The sequence below is a fragment of the Emiliania huxleyi genome (genome assembly GCF_000372725.1).
Source record: "Emiliania huxleyi CCMP1516 unplaced genomic scaffold EMIHUscaffold_590, whole genome shotgun sequence".
Classification (NCBI taxonomy): domain Eukaryota; phylum Haptophyta; order Isochrysidales; family Noelaerhabdaceae; genus Emiliania; species Emiliania huxleyi.
In genome coordinates this window covers 33359-49590 of record NW_005197575.1, presented here as the reverse complement: position 1 = coordinate 49590, position 16232 = coordinate 33359, and the positions used below count along the sequence as shown (strand labels likewise).

General features: G+C 67.3%; 3 protein-coding genes across 3 annotated transcripts; all 3 read left to right on the top strand.

Moving 5' to 3' along the window:
- The first annotated feature begins 323 nt into the window (after window positions 1-323).
- Window positions 324-3195, top strand: EMIHUDRAFT_446005 (hypothetical protein). The gene is made up of 8 exons (XM_005764413.1): window positions 324-504; window positions 566-1308; window positions 1377-1428; window positions 1526-1639; window positions 1739-1948; window positions 2025-2418; window positions 2474-2539; window positions 2615-3195. The coding sequence occupies exons 1-8, from the start codon at window positions 331-333 to the stop codon at window positions 3124-3126; spliced, it is 2265 nt and encodes a 754-aa protein (XP_005764470.1). The 5' UTR covers window positions 324-330; the 3' UTR covers window positions 3127-3195.
- An 887-nt stretch (window positions 3196-4082) lies between these two features.
- Window positions 4083-6460, top strand: EMIHUDRAFT_459700 (hypothetical protein). The gene is made up of 3 exons (XM_005764412.1): window positions 4083-4817; window positions 4896-5626; window positions 5698-6460. Exons 1-3 carry the CDS (start codon window positions 4281-4283, stop codon window positions 5729-5731), a joined length of 1302 nt encoding a protein of 433 aa, XP_005764469.1. The 5' UTR covers window positions 4083-4280; the 3' UTR covers window positions 5732-6460.
- Window positions 6461-8438: 1978 nt separating this feature from the next.
- Window positions 8439-16173, top strand: EMIHUDRAFT_247589 (hypothetical protein; the record flags this gene model as incomplete). Its single annotated transcript, XM_005764411.1, has 15 exons — window positions 8439-9901; window positions 10592-10970; window positions 11070-11377; window positions 11501-11764; window positions 11888-12145; window positions 12269-12526; window positions 12650-12904; window positions 13028-13279; window positions 13454-14056; window positions 14174-14428; window positions 14552-14812; window positions 14936-15190; window positions 15314-15565; window positions 15689-15940; window positions 16064-16173. Coding segments are annotated over 15 exons (5425 nt in total), but the record flags the coding sequence as incomplete, so codon positions are not given.
- Between the last annotated feature and the right edge of the window lie 59 nt (window positions 16174-16232).

The window sequence follows — 16232 nt, the reverse complement described above, 5'->3', positions numbered from 1 at the left end:
CTGGCGGCGTGGGCCTACAGCATGACGGACTGGCGGGAGAAACGCTTCATCGGCCCAATCCTTCGCTTTGCAGACCGCTCCGTCAAGTACTACGTCGAGGGCGGAATGACGGCCAAGGTCAAGATCCTGTTTGGCTTCTACCAGATCAGCACCGTCTTGTCGTCCACCTACTCGGCGCGGCTGCCGGACAAGTACACGGGCTGGACCGACAAGCTGGCCAGCGCGATCTCCATCGACTGGTCGGGCTTCTTCTTGCCGGAGCAGTGCCTCGGCTATGGTACGCGGCTCGTCGTCAGCGCTCTCTCCCCCGTCGTCCTCATCGCCCTGCTCATGGGAACGGGAATCGCGCTGCGGCTCCGCCGCTGGCGTGCCGCGTCACCGCGCCCAAAGCTGTGGGCAGAGGCGGCCCTCGGCCTCCTCGATCTCACGCCGGCCGGCTTGGTGCTCATTTTCTGCTTCGTGCCCTCAATCAGCGCCTCCATCTTCCGCTCGTGGTCGTGCCAGGCGCCTCAAAGTGATGACTGCCGTTGCTCACGCCGCCCCTCAGGCAATGTGCTGCTGATAGGCCTACACCATCTCTCCGCCGAACGAGCCCCTGGAGCAGGTCTCCTACATGCGGCAGGACGCGAGCGTCGAGTGCTACACCGAGAAGCACGACGGCATCACCGCCCTGGCCCTCGGCTTCATCGTCCTCTGGCCGGTCGGCTCGCTGGTCCTTTTCACGTCGCTCCTCGCCGCCTGCTACAAGCCGCTGCAGGCCAAGTCGCCGAATGCTCTGACGCGGGCCACCGCCTTCCTCCACCGGGAGTACGAGAAGACCTGGTACTGGTGGGAGGCGGTCGAGCTGGCGCGCAAGCTCGTGCTCACGGGCTTCGTGCTGCTGATCCCGGAGAAGAACGCATTCCTTCGCCTCGTGGTGGCGACCCTGATCTGCTCGTGCTACGCCGTCGTGCTCGCCGTCGTGCGGCCGTACAAGCGGGTCGAGGACGACGTGCTAGCCGTCGCCACGAGCCTCGTCCTCCTCCTCCTCTTCCTCGGCACCAACTGGACCACCATCTTCCTCGGCATCGAGGAGCGGTACCAGGGAGCCGACCCCGCCGATGTCCTGGGCTTCGGAAAGCTCAATGCCATCGTGGACACGATGATCGTGCTCGTTGCTGTTGCGCTCGTCTTCTTCTTAATCGGCGCCGTCGTCGCCGCCCGCCGCGTCGCCAAGGTCCCCACGATCCGCCTCGTCTCGACCAAGCAGCCCCCCGAGATGAGCATCGGGACTGGCCTCACGTGGCACCTCTTCCTCTCTCACATCTGGTGCGTCGCGCAGCTAGCGAGGATGATCAAGCCAGGCCGCATCCAACTCCAACCCCCTGACCATGCAGGTCGACCGGTCAAGACGCCGTCGGAAACATCAAGAGTGAGCTCCAGCTGCTGGTGCCGGGCCTCAAGATTTTTCTCGACGCGCGCACAGGCTCAGCCGCGCTGCTCCAGCTACACACCGCCCTTCTGACGCACCGCGGTGTGCGCACAGGTGGATGATCTCAAGGATATTGGGTCGCTGGAGGAGTACATTCAGCACTCGCAGGTCATCCTCTTCTTCCTCTCGTGTGGCTACTTCCGCTCCAAGGCGCGCTCTCGCCGCCCTGTCCCGCGCTCGGGATCGTCTGGCTCTCAACGCACCCGAGTCTGCTGCGCCCCTCGACACTCCCCACGGCTCACCGCCCGCCTGCTTGCGTGCCACCAGAACTGCCTCCGCGAGATCCGCTCGTCGCTCGAGCAGAGCAAGCCGATCGTTCTCGTCCAAGAGGCGGACCCTGCAAAGGGCGGCGCGACGCTGCAGGCGCTGCGCGGCGAATGCCCCGAGGACCTGCAGCCGGACATCTTTGAAAAGGGCTGGACGCACACCATCTACATGCGAGTTGTGGAGTTCCAGCGCGTCTCGCTCAAGACAATCGTCGAGGCGCAGCGGGGCACAGCCGCAGCCCTCTCGCCCCTCCCGAGACCTCAGCCCCGGCACCCTTGAACCACAGGCGGTGCTCCTCTGCTCGCCCAACTACGTGAACCAGACCTCCCTCCCGCTCTGCGTGCCGGGCGAGCCCGAGAGCGAGTTGCTCGCCTTTGCCAAGGAGACCATGCTCTGGGCCTCGCCGGCCAACGCGGGCGCCCTGGAGCTGGCCAACAAGATCGCCGCCGCCTTTGCCGGTCTCACGATCTCCACCGCCGATGCTCGGCCGGCCACCGCGACCCACATGCTGCTCTACCTCAACGAGGACAGCTTCAGCGACGCGCGGCTGGCCGACCAGGTCCAGCAGGCGCGCAAAGACAAGCTGAAGATCGTCATGGCGCACGAGAACGACCCGGACCTCGGCGGCTGCGAGTTTGGCAGAATGTTCGAAGTCACGCCGCAGGAGCGAATGCCTCACAGTGACGCCCGTCCCGAGCCTCCCCTCCCCCCACACGCCTCCTCCAAACGCCGCAGGAGCTCATCGCCGACGGGCTCTACAAGACCCTGGCACGCTCGTGCTTCCCGGGTTGCCACAACCCGGCGCGCGCTTTGTCTCTCCCACATCTCGCCTTGCGCACTGGCGGGACTCACCAGCCAGGGCGTTCCGTTCCGCAGGTGTCGCTCGCGCTTCTGGCAAAGGACCTCGGCGCGACTCCCGCTCAGTCGGGCAGCGTCGCAAGGATGAGCCGCCTCTCGGGCAGCATCGCCAAGCGTGGCAGCCGGCTCGTTCCCACGATCAGCCGCCGCAGCTCTGCGAAGACAACCACCGCGGGCGACGGCTCTGGAGGCGAGGCGACGGTCTCGGTGGTCTCGGAGGAGTCCGCGGTCTCGGTGCAGGCGGCGCAGGAGCATGTCTAACTCTTCGGCGGCCGCACTCACGGCAGACGCCACAGCACACAGACGCCATCTTGAGCAATTCACACGAGCAGGCACAGCGACCCGCCGGGGAGGAGGGGCGGGAGGCGTTTGCCGCGTCGGCGACCCACATGGGTCTGGGTCCATATCCGCCGCGCGCTCTCGCAGTGATGGGGGCTTTTGCGCAGCGGTGTGCTGCGCGGCGAGCCTTTCTCTGGAGGTTTATGGTTTGGGGGGGGGGGGGGGGGGTAAGGCCCGGGGAACACAACTGAAGCTCCGTCCCCGTACTCCCGTGCTTACTCCGGGTCCCGGGCGTCGTTGCCTTTCCTTGAGCGGGGCTACTGGCCAGGGGGGGACTAGTTGCAAATACGGGGGCTGTCAACATGATGAATTTTGATGTTTTTTTGTGTCCGTGTTGCTCCCAGCGCCCTCGCCCGTCAAGATATTGTGAACATGGTCAGCCTCTACAATATACTCACTGACACTGAACCTCCCAGAGCTCGTCCCGGTCCGCCACGGCCATCCTCGTCCTCCGCGGCGCCGGCTCCGGCCCCTCCGCCGCACTGTGATGAGCGTCGGCAGGACCCTTTGAAATCATAAATGGCGGCGTCTGGAGAGGCCCCCACGGCCGGGGGCGGTAAGTGGGTGATAGGAGGGTGATAAACGACCATCACACCGGCCACCGGACCCCTCCACCCCCCCAAACACAGTCCAAACCGGCCCCGGCGGCCGCCGTGCAGGAGGCCGCCGGGGCGCACCAAACGGCCCTTCACGGCCGCCACACGGGCCACCACGGCCCGTCCCGGTGGCACGGGTGCCGCCGCGCACCCGCCCGACGCCCCCGGCCCACCAGCTTCCGCTCTGGGGGGCTTCACCTCCGCCAGCGGGCCGAGCGCGCCGCCTTCTCGCCGCGCTGCGGCCGCACGCCCGAGAAGTGGCCGAAGGGCGACCTATGCGGCACTAAAATCACGACTAGAAGCGCCGCCCGCCAGCAGGCAGCTTGCCCGCCGCGCGCCGCGCGCCGCCGCAGCCCCCGGTTGCACATGAGCCGAGGTTGCACATGAACTCGGAAAAAGAATTTTCCGCGCGGAGAGAGAAGGACAGCGAAGAGCCTACCAGTGCGACGTCAAACATAAAGAAAACCCACGTGACACGCAGCTAAGCATCCCTTTTTGGGCCGCCGTCGGCAGTCGCGCGCGCGGCGTGTCACGATGAAAGCGAGCAGAGACGACAGCTTCTCACCTTGTGACGGCTTCCCAACGTCAAGCAGGCGACGCTGCCCCCGGCCGCGCACAGGACGCATCTGCAAGCAAGCTTAACCCAGGGTCCAGCACTCCACAGCGCGCTTCTCATCCTCAAGCACGCTACCCTGCGGCTGACTCCCGCCTTGTCGTCGTTGCTTCTCAGCGTCGTCGGACTTGCCTCCATGACAAGCTGGGCCGTGGGCATCGACCCCGCGCCGTCCGACCAAAGAAAGGGGGAGACGGACGCTCTGCACGCGCCGGTGCCGGCAACAAAGTATCGCCGAAAACTCGTCGGATTGGCTATCGCTTTGCTCGTCGCTCTCGCCGTGCTGGTCCCTATCTTCACCGTCACCATCATGGGCCTCGTGCGAATGGAGAAGGTGAAGCTCGAACTTATTAGTCTCGACGTGGTACCCTCCGAGCTGACGAGCGGCGGCACTTCGTTTCGCGTCCGTGCGCGTCCGAACAACATGCCATTCGCGCACAAGCTCGACATTGATAGCGCACGCTGCATCGCTTCAACAAAGAACGACTCCGCGGCGGTGCTCGACGTGGCACCCGCGAAATTGGGAAGCCAGACCGTCATGCTCAACGTCAATCTCCAGCTCAACAGTGGAGTCGGCCTAGTTGCATGGCGGGATGGGCTACACTCGGAGCTCACCTGTGTCGCCCGTGGAAGGCTCACCTCCGGCGCTCTCCGCTTCCAAGTCGCCTTCGAGGTGCCCCAACCCTCGAGCTCACCGTGCGCACAGACACCACCCTGACTGACAGACCTCCACGCCACCCCACCCACACAGTTCTCTCTTCGGTTCGACGCGGAGCCGGACGACCACGAATCCGTCCAGTTTGACGATTGGGCTCTCGAGGGGCTGAGCACTCTGAGCAGCAAGGCGCGCGTGAGCATTCCGCCCATGTCAAACCTCATTGGGAGCATCAACAGCGAGGCAGGCAAGGCTCTCTCGAGTGCCTTCACTGGCCCTCCCGCCCTCAACGTCACGGGGTTCAAGGCTGGCTTCTCTGAGCCCGCCGAGGCGGGCTTCGCTGCTCGGCTCAACACTTTGAGCGGTCACGATGACGTCCTCGGTCTCGACCAAAAGACTCGCCTGGCCCTGAGCTCCGGCGCCTTCCCGCTTGGGAAAGACGTGCCACTCGGCAACATCGAGATCTCGACCGACTTGGCACAAGATGCCTTCGGTCGAGTCACTCTGCGCACCAAACGCTTGCAGGAGCTGATGGCCGAGTTCCTCCCGGCCTCGACCGAACGTCTACGAATTGACGCTCAGGTGCTGCACCTCGCCTTCCGCCTCGTCTCCTCCCTCGAGCCCGCTGGCCCGTCGCATGCACCATTCATCGGCGACCTCAAAGTGCAAGCGGCGATTTCGGAGCACGAGCTCGACCTCGCAAACCTCCCTGACGAGATCGATCTCCTGTGGGGGCTGCAGTGCCTCGGCGAGGACTGCCGGCTTTATCCCACGCGGGCACACAAGCAGGGCAGCCACGTTCTCAGCAGCGCGTTTGCAGGCTTCATGTGCAGTGTCTCCTCGCGAAACCTCTCCTCGAGCTTGCTCACCCGTGTCGCTGAAGCCAGCGGCATAGCAGGACTCGATGTGAGTGCTACTGCACGCGTGCATGACGCTGTTGACCCCAAGGCCGTCGACTTCGACTTGAAGACCGTCGTCAGCGACCTTGGCGGGCCACTCGTAGATGTTCAGGGCTCAGGCCAGGCACCCAAACGGATCTCGAGTTCGAGGCGGGGACGGCTCTTAACCAACGGCGAAGAGTCGGACTCGTCGATCTTGGAGGCGGGGCTGACGTTCATGCCGTCCGGACGATTGCTTGAATGGCTGCCGAGGTCCGAGCCGCTCTCCGGATGGGTCCACGTGGAGTGGGGAGACGACACGAACTCTGTCCTCCCAGTCAGCCTCGAGGCCAACGGCACCTTCGGCGACGACGGCTTCACCGCCCAAAGCACCCTCGACCTCGGCCGCAGCGACGACGACGATCTCGTGAGCCCGGCGAGCATGACGCTCGACATCGAGCCCTTCGGCGCTGCTGGCTTCGAGCCAGTGGCGGCCCGCCTCAGCGTCGAGTGGGACGAGGACCTCTTTCCGCTCTCTGCTCAGGGCGAGGTCGGCTACGGCGCGTCCTCGGTGGCGATGGAAGGCTCGGCGTCAATCTCGCCGCTCGCTGCCTCGCTCTCGCTCACGCCGACCGACGTCGACTGGATGGACCCGCTCTCCGCCTCGGCCTCGCTCACCTTCGCCCCGAGCGGCTCCGACTCGGGCCTGCCACCGCCCCCGCCGCCCGTGCCGCCCGCGCCTCCGCCGTTGCAGACATCGCTCAACATCAATAGATACGCTCAGTTCTTCTCCTCTTCTGACTGCTCGAGCGGGGCGATCCGCCCGCACAGCAACCTCCACGCGACCTCACCAGCGGAGAAGGTGGCCTTCTGGACCACACCCTCGATCCCGCATGATGAATGCTGGTACATTGGCAACGGTCGCTCCCTGTCAGGCGTTCACTGTGACATGAGCACCGACCCGCCGTCCAGCGTGGTGACGCACTACTACACGCCGGACTGCACGGGCAATCCAGTGCCAGGCACTTTTGTGGCTGATGGCTCAACATGCCACGCCTCGGCCTTGCCCAACGCCAAGTACTGCACCGACCCGAACGACGACACGACGTGCTCGAGCTTCTTGTCATTTACGACCCTGTGCAAGGCGCCGCCGGCAGCGACGACGGCCGTGTTGCGTTGGCAGGATTGGTGGACGTCCGACTCGTGCACGAGCCCCTCCTCGTACCCGGATTCGGAGACGTCCTCGTACTTTCCGGACGCGCCGCACGAGGACTGCCGCTCACTCGGGGGCAGCGGCTTCTCGGTGCGCGGTGGCTTCTGCAACGGCACGACCTATCAGGATCACCTCTACCTTGGACCCGACTGCACGTTGCCCACGTGGCAACCGTTCCCTTACCCGCGCTCGGAGCCGGCGGGGGCCTGCCAATCACATGCTCCCAGCTCGCACAAGTCAATCTGCGAGGTCAACCTGCTGTCGCCGACGCCGCCGCCGCCCTCCCCGTCGCCGCCGCCCACGCCGCCGCTGCCCTCCCCGTCGCCGCCGCCCACGCCGCCGCCACCATTGGATATGTGCGACGAGGGCAAGTGCACGAGCCCTGACGGTGGCGATGGCTACGACTGCTGCGCAAGCGATGACTGGGGCGAGCCACAGACGTGCAGCGATGGCTACACCCCCACCCCCACCGGAGATCACTGCCAGTACACATGCTGCCTGCCACACGAGGAGGAGGAGGACGACCCGATCTTCCCGGTCGCGCTCGCGGTAAAAGGCTGTTACGGCGCCGACGGCATCTCCGTCTACAGCACCCTCGACCTCAGAGACGGCGGCGACGACGCCGTGCCGGGAGCGAGCATGACGCTCGACATCGAGCCCTCCGGCGGTGCTGGCTTCGAGCCAGTGGCGGCCCGCCTCAGCGTCGAGTGGGACGAGGACCTCTTTCCGCTCTCTGCTCAGGGCGAGGTCGGCTACGGCGCGTCCTCGGTGGCGATGGAAGGCTCGGCGTCAATGATGGGGTGGGTAGAGCGACGTGCCTCGCCGCTCGCTGCCTCGCTCTCGCTCACGCCGACCGACGTCGACTGGATGGACCCGCTCTCCGCCTCGGCCTCGCTCACCTTCGCCCCGAGCTATTCCGATTCGGGCGAGGAGGTGGAGCCGTGTCTGTGTGACCCGATCTTCCCGGTCGCGCTCGCGGTCAACGGCTCGTACGGCGCCGACGGCATCTCCGTCTACAGCACCCTCGACCTCAGAGACGGCGGCGACGACGCCGTGCCGGGAGCGAGCATGACGCTCGACATCGAGCCCTCCGGCGGTGCTGGCTTCGAGCCAGTGGCGGCCCGCCTCAGCGTCGAGTGGGACGAGCAGGACCTCTTTCCGCTCTCTGCTCAGGGCGAGGTCGGCTACGGCGCGTCCTCGGTGGCGATGGAAGGCTCGGCGTCAATCTCGCCGCTCGCTGCCTCGCTCTCGCTCACGCCGACCGACGTCGACTGGATGGACCCGCTCTCCGCCTCGGCCTCGCTCACCTTCGCCCCGAGCAACTCCGACTCGGGCGAGGAGGAGGCGCCATTACCGGCGCCTCCGCCGCCCACGCCGCCGCCGCCCTCCACCTCGCCGTCGCCGCCGCCGCCCATGTCGCCGCCACCGGCGCCTCCGCCGCCCATGCCGCCGCCACCGGCGCCGCCGCTTCCTGCCTCGCCTCCTGCCTCACCGCCGCCATCGCCCCCTCCGTACCTTCTTCCTCCGTACCTTCTTCCCATTCCTGAGTTTACCATTCCTGTGGCCTTCCGCGTGCTCACGGGCTCCGAGTACTGCCACCTCACCATAAGCTCCGACGGCAGGAGCTGCGTCACGGACGGCCCCGGCAACTACGGCGACAATGAGGAATGCACTGTCGAGGTGCTGCAGACCGGCCTGCTGTCCGCCACCGAGTTTAACACTGAATCGGGCTACGACTACATCACCATCGATAGCAAGCGGTACCAGGGGGCGGCAGGGCCCAGCAACCTGCCCGTCACCGCGGGGACCAGGTTCACCTGGCAGTCGGACGGAGGTGTGACCGATATGGGCTGGACGATTTGCTTCCAGCAGTCGCCTCTGCCGCCGCCACCGCCGCCGTGGGAGGACGACCCGATAACGAGCCCTTGGCCCGACATCGCGGGCTACACCCCCGGCTCGGACGTGACCAAGCACGCCAACCTCGACCTCGACCAGCAGGCTCTGGTGCAGGCGCTCAAGGAAAGCACCCCGAACTGGGACCTGGCCGAGGAATCGTACGCCGTCGGCGGGTACTCGCTGTCGGGCAAGGTCCCCAACGGGCTCCGCACCATGAAGGGCTTCTCCGCCGGCGCCGAGGGCAAGATGTACAACGGCTGCGCCGGCTGCCCGTACAAGACCTTCTCGGCCTTCTACGACTACTACGGCGACTTTGACTATGCGGACAAGTGGGTGAGCGCCGCCCTCGACGGCGCCAACATGGCCTTCAGCAGCGGGCGGCACGGCCCGAACGACTTCGCCACGCTCGGCGACGCCGCGCGGATCGAGGCGGTCAAGAAGGGGACGGCGTACATGAACGTGTGGATGTACGTGATCCGCGAGTTTGAGGACGCGATCGACGACTGCTTCAACTGCCCGGACGGTCTGAACTGCAACGACTTCTCGGACTCCTTCTCTTCGGACAGCCCTCAGTACAATGCGGTGCACGCGTGGGACGAGGGCGTCGCCTTCTACGCCGGCTCGCTCGAGGGCCTAAATGTGGGTGGCAGCTCGGCCGGCGAGATGGTCTACCGGCTCGCGGAGAAGCGGTGCGCCAACTTTGGCACCTGCGATGAGACGGGGCTGTCGAACGTCAACAAGGAGCTGCTCGAGGACTTCATCTTGGGCGAGGAGCTCCTCAAGAAGGGCCTCTGCTCCAACGTGCGCCCCATCGTCGACAGGATCATCAAGCAGATGACGGTGCCGCTCGTGCAGGGCTCGCTCCGCTACGCGTACAAGGTCGGCGAGTCAATCCCGGGCGAGACGGTGGTGGGTTCGGATCGGTCGCAGAAAAACGCGGCGGAGGGCGCCGTCTTCACGGCGGCCGTGCTGCCCCTCGTCCACGAGTGCAACGTCGCCGCTGCCAAGACCATCAGCGACAAGATGAAGTTCGGCCTGTACGACCAGGGCGTCTTCCCCGACTTTGCGGCGGTCAAGGCCGCCTTCGAGAGCACCTACGACTGCCTCGGCATCACGTGCGCCGACGTGGGCGGCCTCACGGCTAACGGTGTGGCGGGGCCCTGCCAGGATGCCGTTCCCGACGGAGACGACGACGACGACGGCGGCAACACCGGCGCCATCATCGGGGCTGTCATCTTCCCGCTCGCGCTCGCGGTCAACGGCTCGTACGGCGCCGACGGCATCTCCGTCTACAGCACCCTCGACCTCGGGGACGGCGACGACGACGCCGTGCCGGGAGCGAGCATGACGCTCGACATCGAGCCCTCCGGCGCTGCTGGCTTCGAGCCAGTGGCGGCCCGCCTCAGCGTCGAGTGGGACGAGGACCTCTTTCCGCTCTCTGCTCAGGGCGAGGTCGGCTACGGCGCGTCCTCGGTGGCGATTGAAGGCTCGGCGTCCGTCTCGCCGCTCGCTGCCTCGCTCTCGCTCACGCCGACCGACGTCGACTGGATGGACCCGCTCTCCGCCTCGGCCTCGCTCACCTTCGCCCCGAGCTATTCCGACTCGGGCGAGGAGGAGGAGGACGACCCGATCTTCCCGGTCGCGCTCGCGGTCAACGGCTCGTACGGCGCCGACGGCATCTCCGTCTACAGCACCCTCAAAATTGCTCGCAACGTGGAGGACGAGCTGGTTGGGCCAGTGACGATCGATGTCGCAATCGACAGCACTCTGCTCTCTTCTCCTGTGGTCACGCATGTCGACGCTAGGAGCGATGACCTGACCAACCTCCTCGTCGTCCTTCCCATCTCAGCCGGTAGCGTGGCACTCGGAGCTGCGGCGTCGTACATTGTCTTGAGCGACGACCAGCTCCATGTGATGGCCTACTCTTGCTTCTCAATTGCAGCAACGGATCACCTGCTCCCCTCCTTGGGCATTTTGTCGCGCGAAGCGAACTACGAGTACGTGGTTGCCGTCATTACGACCGATCTTGTGGAGTCGCGCACGGCCCGCAGTGGTGCGACTGACGGCAATGACGGCGTGACTACGACCAACGCGACTCTCCTGAGGGAGGCCAGCGGCCGTTCAGGACGATTTTTCCTCCAATCCTCCGATGACGAGAGCCCCTGGGGGATCGTCTCTTCTCTCGTAGAGGCGAGCGGCAGCCTCCTCGATAGTATAGCCGTCCAGCCGCCCTCGCCGCCGCCGCCGTCGCTGCCGCCAGTCCCGCCCTACCCGCCAGCCCAGGCCCCCGCTCCGCCACCATCGCCCCCTCCGACTCCCTGCGTCCACGACGACAGCAAGTGCTCGAGCAGCGGCAACGACTGCTACACCTACAGCGAGTCTGAGGCGCAGACCTGCAGCGACGGCTACACCGCCAGCCCTCACCCCGACGACCCTCGGAGCGACGGCCGCTACACGTGCTACCCGCCTCACTGCCGCTGTGACGCGTCCAAGTGCTCGAGCCGCGACGGCGACGACTGTTTGGCTTTCCCAGGTCACGAGGCGCAGACGTGCCGTGACGGCTACTTGCCGATCGCGATCAATGACTGGCAGTACACTTGCTGCTTCGACTTTGACCGGCCACCGTCGCTGCCGCCAGTCCCGCCCTACCCGCCAGCCCTGGCCCCCGCTCCGCCGCCGGCGTCGCCACCGTCTCCCTGCGTCCACGACGACAGCAAGTGCTCGAGCGACGGCGACGACTGCTGGGCGGACCCGAACATGGAGGCGCAGACCTGCAGCGACGGCTACACCGCCAGCCCTCACCCCGACGAGCCTCGGAGCGACGGCCGCTACACCTGCTACCCGCCTCACTGCCGCTGCGACGCGTCCAAGTGCTCGAGCGGCTTTGACGACTGCTGGACGACTGCTGGCACGCCAGACGATGAGGAACAGACGTGCCGCGACGGCTACTTGCCGATCGCGACCAATGACTGGGGGCTGTACACCTGCTGCTTCGACTTCGACCAGCCGCCGTCGCTCCCGCCGCTGCCGCCGTTCCCGCCAGGCCTGGCCCCCTCTCCGCCACCATCGCCCCCGCCGTCTCCCTGCGTCCACGACGACAGCAAGTGCTCGAGCGGCGGCGACGACTGCTGGGCGGACCCGAACATGGAGGCGCAGACCTGCAGCGACGGCTACACCGCCAGCCCTCACCCCGACGACCCTCGGAACGAAGGTCGCTACACGTGCTACCCGCCTCACTGCCGCTGCGACGCGTCCAAGTGCTCGAGCCGCGACGGCGACGACTGCTACGCGAGTCCACCCGGTGAGGCGCAGACGTGCCGCGACGGCTACTTGCCGATCGCGACCAATGCCGGGCACCAGTACACCTGCTGCTTCGACTTTGATCAGCCGCCGTCGCTGCCGCCGCTCCCGCCGTTCCCGCCAGGCCAGGCGCCCGCTCCGCCACCATCGCCCCCGCCGTCTCCCTGCGTCCACGACGACAGCAAGTGCTCGAGCGGCGGCGACGACTGCTGGGCGGACCCGAACATGGAGGCGCAGACCTGCAGCGACGGCTACACCGCCAGCCCTCACCCGGACGAGCCTCGGAACGAAGGTCGCTACACGTGCTACCCGCCTCACTGCCGCTGCGACGCGTCCAAGTGCTCGAGCTACGGCGACGACTGCTACGCGGACGGCACGCCAGACGGTGAGGCACAGACGTGCCGGGACGGCTACTTGCCGATTGCGATCCGCGACTGGCTGTACACCTGCTGCTTCGACTTTGATCAGCCGCCGTCACTGCCGCCGCTCCCGCCGTTCCCGCCGGGCCAGACCCCCGCTCCGCCACCATCGCTCCCGCCGTCTCCCTGCGTCCACGATGACAGCAAGTGCTCGAGCGGCGGCGACGACTGCTGGGCGGACCCGAACATGGAGGCGCAGACCTGCAGCGACGGCTACACCGCCAGCCCTCACCCCGACGACCCTCGGAACGAAGGTCGCTACACGTGCTACCCGCCTCACTGCCGCTGCGACGCGTCCAAGTGCTCTAGCCGCGACGGCGACGACTGCTACGCGAGTCCACCCGGTGAGGCGCAGACGTGCCGCGACGGCTACTTGCCGATCGCGATCCGCGACTCGCAGTACACCTGCTGCTTCGACTTCGACCAGCCGCCGTCGCTGCCGCCGCTGCCGCCGTTCCCTCCAGGCCAGGCGCCCGCTCCGCCACCATCGCTCCCGCCGTCTCCCTGCGTCCACGACGACAGCAAGTGCTCGAGCGGCGGCGGCTGCTGGGCGGACCCGAACTACGAGGCGCAGACCTGCAGCGACGGCTACACAACCAGCCCTCACCCCGACGACCCTCGGAACGAAGGTCGCTACACGTGCTACCCGCCTCACTGCCGCTGCGACGCGTCCAAGTGCTCTAGCCGCGACGGCGACGACTGCTACGCGAGTCCACCCGGTGAGGCGCAGACGTGCCGCGACGGCTACTTGCCGATCGCGATCCGCGACTCGCAGTACACCTGCTGCTTCGACTTTGATCAGCCGCCGTCGCTGCCGCCGCCGCCGCCGCTCCCGCCGTTCCAGCCAGGCCAGGCGCCCGCTCCGCCCCCTGAGTGTGCTGCTCGCGGCTACGAGTATGTCGGGTGCAACTGCGACCCGGCTTCTGAATGCTCGCCGTGGGGCTCGAGCTCGGGCGGCGACTGCTGCGGGGACGACGGCGGCTACTGCGGCAGCGAGTGGGTCTCGACGGACGCATCGACGTGGATTGATACTTGCACTGGGCTCGACTTCATCCGTGTCTCTCCAGGCTGCGGTGTGGAGGTGGCGACCGAGACCGGCGGCGGAGGAGAGACATTCACGTACGACTCCAGCGTGCTCGTGTGCGGGTACGAGTGCGAGCCTCGGCCAACGCCGGGCTGCGACAGAGTGCGCTCGCTGCGACTGTTTCCGCTCGCGCCGCCGCCACCGCCGCACCCGCCGTTCCAGCCGGGCCAGGCACCTGCTCCGCCCCCTCCGTCTCCCTGCGTCCACGACGACAGCAAGTGCGTCGAGCCGACGTGCTGGGCGGACCCGAACATGGAGGCGCAGACCTGCAGCGACGGCTACACCGCCAGCCCTCACCCGGACGAGCCTCGGAACGAAGGTCGCTACACGTGCTACCCGCCTCACTGCCGCTGCGACGCGTCCAAGTGCTCGAGCCGCGACGGCGACGACTGCTACGCGAGTCCACCCGGTGAGGCGCAGACGTGCCGCGACGGCTACTTGCCGATCGCGACCAATGCCGGGCACCAGTACACCTGCTGCTTCGACTTTGATCAGCCGCCGTCGCTGCCGCCGCTGCCGCCGTTCCCGCCTGGCCAGGCCCCCGCTCCGCCACCATCGCCCCCGCCCTGCGTCCACGACGACAGCAAGTGCTTGAGCGGCGGCAACGACTGCTGGGCGGACCCGAACATGGAGGCGCAGACCTGCAGCGACGGCTACACCGCCAGCCCTCACCCGGACGAGCCTCGGAACGAAGGTCGCTACACGTGCTACCCGCCTCACTGCCTCTGCGACGCGTCCAAGTGCTCGAGCCGCGACGGCGACGACTGCTACGCGAGTCCACCCGGTGAGGCGCAGACGTGCCGCGACGGCTACTTGCCGATCGCGATCCGCGACTCGCTGTACACCTGCTGCTTCGACTTTGACCAGCCGCCGTCGCTGCCGCCGCTCCCGCCGTTCCCGCCAGGCCAGGCCCCCGCTCCGCCACCATCGCCCCCGCCGTCTCCCTGCGTCCACGACGACAGCAAGTGCTCGAGCGGCGGCGACGACTGCTGGGCGGACCCGAACATGGAGGCGCAGACGTGCAGCGACGGCTACACCGCCAGCCCTCACCCGGACGACCCTCGGAACGAAGGTCGCTACACGTGCTACCCGCCTCACTGCCGCTGCGACGCGTCCAAGTGCTCGAGCGCCGGCGGCGGCGACTGCTACGCGGACGGCAGGCCAGACGGTGAGGCACAGACGTGCCGGGACGGCTACTTGCCGATCGCGATCCGCGACTCGCAGTACACCTGCTGCTTCGACTTCGACCAGCCGCCGTCGCTGCCGCCGCTCCCGCCGTTCCTGCCAGGCCAGGCGCCCGCTCCGCCACCACTGCCCCCGCCGTCTCGCTGCGTCCACGACGACAGCAAGTGCGTCGAGCCGACGTGCTGGGCGGACCCGAACATGGAGGCGCAGACCTGCAGCGACGGCTACACCGCCAGCCCTCACCCGGACGACCCTCGGAACGAAGGTCGCTACACGTGCTACCCGCCTCACTGCCGCTGCGACGCGTCCAAGTGCTCGAGCCGCGACGGCGACGACTGCCACGCGGACGGCACGCCATACGGTGAGGCGCAGACGTGCCGCGACGGCTACTTGCCGATTGCGATCCGCGACTCGCAGTACACCTGCTGCTTCGACTTCGACCAGCCGCCGTCGCTGCCGCCGCTCCCGCCGTTCCTGCCAGGCCAGGCGCCCGCTCCGCCACCATCGCCCCCGCCGTCTCCCTGCGTCCACGACGACAGCAAGTGCTCGAGCGGCGGCGACGATTGCTGGGCGGACCCGAACATGGAGGCGCAGACGTGCAGCGACGGCTACACCGCCAGCCCTCACCCGGAGGAGCCTCGGAACGAAGGTCGCTACACGTGCTACCCGCCTCACTGCCGCTGCGACGCGTCCAAGTGCTCGAGCTACGGCAACGACTGCTACGCGAGTCCACCCGGTGAGGCGCAGACGTGCCGCGACGGCTACTTGCCGATCGCGATCCGCGTCTCGCAGTACACCTGCTGCTTCGACTTTGATCAGCCGCCGTCGCTGCCGCCGCTGCCGCCGTTCCCGCCTGGCCAGGCCCCCGCTCCGCCACCATCGCCCCCGCCGTCTCCCTGCGTCCACGACGACAGCAAGTGCTCGAGCGGCGGCGACGACTGCTGGGCGGACCCGAACATGGAGGCGCAGACCTGCAGCGACGGCTACACCGCCAGCCCTCACCCGGACGAGCCTCGGAACGAAGGTCGCTACACGTGCTACCCGCCTCACTGCCGCTGCGACGCGTCCAAGTGCTCGAGCCAGCAACGGCACTGCTACGCGAGTCCACCCGGTGAGGCGCAGACGTGCCGCGACGGCTACTTGCCGATCGCTGTCCGCGATTCGCAGTACACCTGCTGCTTCGACTTTGATCAGCCGCCGTCGCTGCCGCCGCTGCCGCCGTTCCTGCCAGGCCAGGCGCCCGCTCCGCCACCACTGCCCCCGCCGTCTCGCTGCGTCCACGACGACAGCAAGTGCTGGAGCGGCGGCAACGACTGCTGGGCGGACCCGAACATGGAGGCGCAGACCTGCAGCGACGGCTACACCGCCAGCCCTCACCCGGACGACCCTCGGAACGAAGGTCGCTACACGTGCTACCCGCCTCACTGCCGCTGCGACGCGTCCAAGTGCTCGAGCCGC